General features: G+C 29.2%; 1 protein-coding gene across 5 annotated transcripts in view; it reads left to right on the top strand.

The window, feature by feature from the left end:
- The first annotated feature begins 1432 nt into the window (after positions 1 to 1432).
- The window catches only part of LOC108737445 (S-formylglutathione hydrolase), a 2147-nt gene continuing 1087 nt past the window's right edge, over positions 1433 to 2492 (top strand). The window contains exons 1-3 of one of the 5 annotated variants that reach the window (XM_018470294.2): positions 1433 to 1652; positions 1738 to 1955; positions 2037 to 2276. In XM_018470294.2, the coding sequence (XP_018325796.1) occupies positions 1744 to 1955; positions 2037 to 2276 (452 nt within the window). In that variant the 5' untranslated portion in view covers positions 1433 to 1652; positions 1738 to 1743. The other 4 variants (XM_018470296.2, XM_018470292.2, XM_018470295.2 and 1 more) reach the window with 4 other exon arrangements.

Here is a 2492-nt window from a genome sequence, read left to right as displayed (position 1 = left end):
TTTTAAACCAAATACGAGGGTTAGTCAAAAAGTAATGGAAAAATCAAAAATTGAAAAAGACCTCTTGCGACTTATGCTCTCCTAATACAAATTTTCGAATTTAACAAAATTTTCTGTTTTGCGTCATATACGAGGGCTGGTCAAAAAGTTACGGAACAAATTTCGAAAAACAATTGGATTTTTCAATTACTTTTTGACTAACCCTCGTATTTGGATCAAAACCGAAAATTTTCATAAATTTCAACTATTGTATTAGGAGAGCATAAGTCGCAAGAGGTCTTTTTCAAAGTACCAATTTTTAGCGCGGGATCAACTATATAGCAGTCTTGATTTTCGTTTTTCTACATCGCTCAGCCTTGAAACGTTTAATTGCACTAGTACTATCAAAATTTATGTTCATTTCCAGTATTTATAACTATAAATTTCTCAATAGACGTGTTAGTTTTAATAATTAAAACGCTGTTTACATCAAAACGAGGTTTATTTAGCAAATATTGTAATAGATTCGGATATAATTACACACTAAGAAACCAAAGATAAACCAAAACTGGAAGGTATAAAGTATAATAAAAACTCAAAAAACACCAAGGCTAATAACTAATTTACTGTTTTTAATCCAAAAAGTATTATAAGGGTACTGATCTCAAACTGCAAATGTAATTTAATATTTTACTAAGCTAATTTCAAATATATAAGTTAATTGGATCAAGCTATTAATATTAATTAGGGTAAGCAATGTAGCTCTAGATTAAGAAGTAGAATCAGTTACCTGTAAACTCTTCTCGAAGGGAAAAGACAGCGTTAATAAGTAAATAAATAAATAATCTCTTCATGTTTTCTGCTTGACGCTTCTACTGCTACTTTCTGGAGATGTGGAGTGAAAGAGGACTTCTACAATATTCCATGTATTATGCTTATTTATGACTATTTTAGTACCACTAAATAATGAAAAGCAAAAAGTGATAAATTATTCATATTCTATATAACTTTTCTAACTCACTTATCCTTACCAGCACTGGATATACAATCTATGAATTACAAAAAGACCATTGACTGCGTACATCGGATGCCATATTCACCCGACAAGATTCCTTGCCTTACCCGTTGTATATCTATTATCTATGACTTCTTGGTTCGATTACGACACATGCCATACTTATATAAATTACCATAAAAGCATAGATAACAGATATACATAGAGTAATAGAATAGAAGTTATCAAACTATTATAACCATACCACCCTTTAACCGTATGTGTGAACCTTATAATCAATAATATAGTATGTTATATGGTCGAAAGTAACTATTACATAAAAAAAAAGTACCAAATCAATGATGAAAAACATAAAAAATATGAAACACTTAACTTAAATATCTATGATATGAAAGGAATAAAACCAGAGAATGGTGAAGAACGTTCTTGCATTTTCATTAAAGTAAAATGTATTTATTTTAACACACCTGCAATTACTAATAAAGCCTAAATTTATATGGATGTGTCTTATGTAAAATAAAAAGTTGTTATTATCAAGTCATTATTTTTTGTGAATCTATGTATTTGTTTGTCCCAAAAATTAAAAAAAAAACGTAACACATTTAAGCAATTTTTAACCGCTAACCTTGAGTTGCATTGAACCGTTTGTACCTATTGTGTAAGTAAAATAATCAATATTAATTAACGGTATATAGTACTAAACATCAATTTCCATGTATATCTCAGTCGTATCAGTGTTTTAGTATAATATGGCTTTTATAATATCAGAGGTTTCTTCGAACAAAATTTTTGGAGGTTATCAGAAGGTATATGCTCATGATTCTAAAGTGCTAGGATGTAAAATGAACTTTGGGGTTTATCTACCCCCTCAATGTGAAGATACAAAATTACCAGTTATTTATTGGTTGTCTGGTTTAACATGTTCTGAGGCAAACTTTATTCAAAAAGCTGGAGCACAAAGGTAGACCTACAGTTTTAACTTTTTAATAAAAAAAACTTAATAATTAAAAAAAAGATAATTTTGTATTTAATTAATGTCGAGGTATGCTTCTGAAAATGGAGTAATAATAGTTAACCCAGACACCTCACCCAGAGGCTTAAGCATTCCTGGAGACAGTGAATCATGGGATTTTGGAGTAGCAGCTGGATTTTACCTGAATGCTACTCAGAAACCGTGGAGTGATAACTATCAAATGTACAGTTATATTACTTCTGAATTAATTCAGTTGGTGAATAAAAACTTCCCTGTACTTGAAGGAAAACAGTCTATTATGGGGCACAGGTTTGTACACTTAGAAATATGTATGTATGTATTTATTCAATGATCTAAATATATTTAATAAATATCAGACAGCACAATTCTAATTGAACTACCAAAGTAAATTATTGAAAAAAAAAAGGTATTTTATAGTTTTATTCAATTATTTATTTTTTAAGAAAACATTAAGTCTGTGATAGAATCGTGCTGTATTATTTTAATGGTAGATATACTTGATAT

Source organism: Agrilus planipennis, unplaced genomic scaffold (assembly GCF_000699045.2).
Source record: "Agrilus planipennis isolate EAB-ADULT unplaced genomic scaffold, Apla_2.0 scaffold143, whole genome shotgun sequence".
Taxonomy (NCBI): domain Eukaryota; kingdom Metazoa; phylum Arthropoda; class Insecta; order Coleoptera; family Buprestidae; genus Agrilus; species Agrilus planipennis.
The sequence above is the reverse complement of the archived record's forward strand: the minus strand, read 5'-3'. Positions and strand labels throughout refer to the sequence as shown.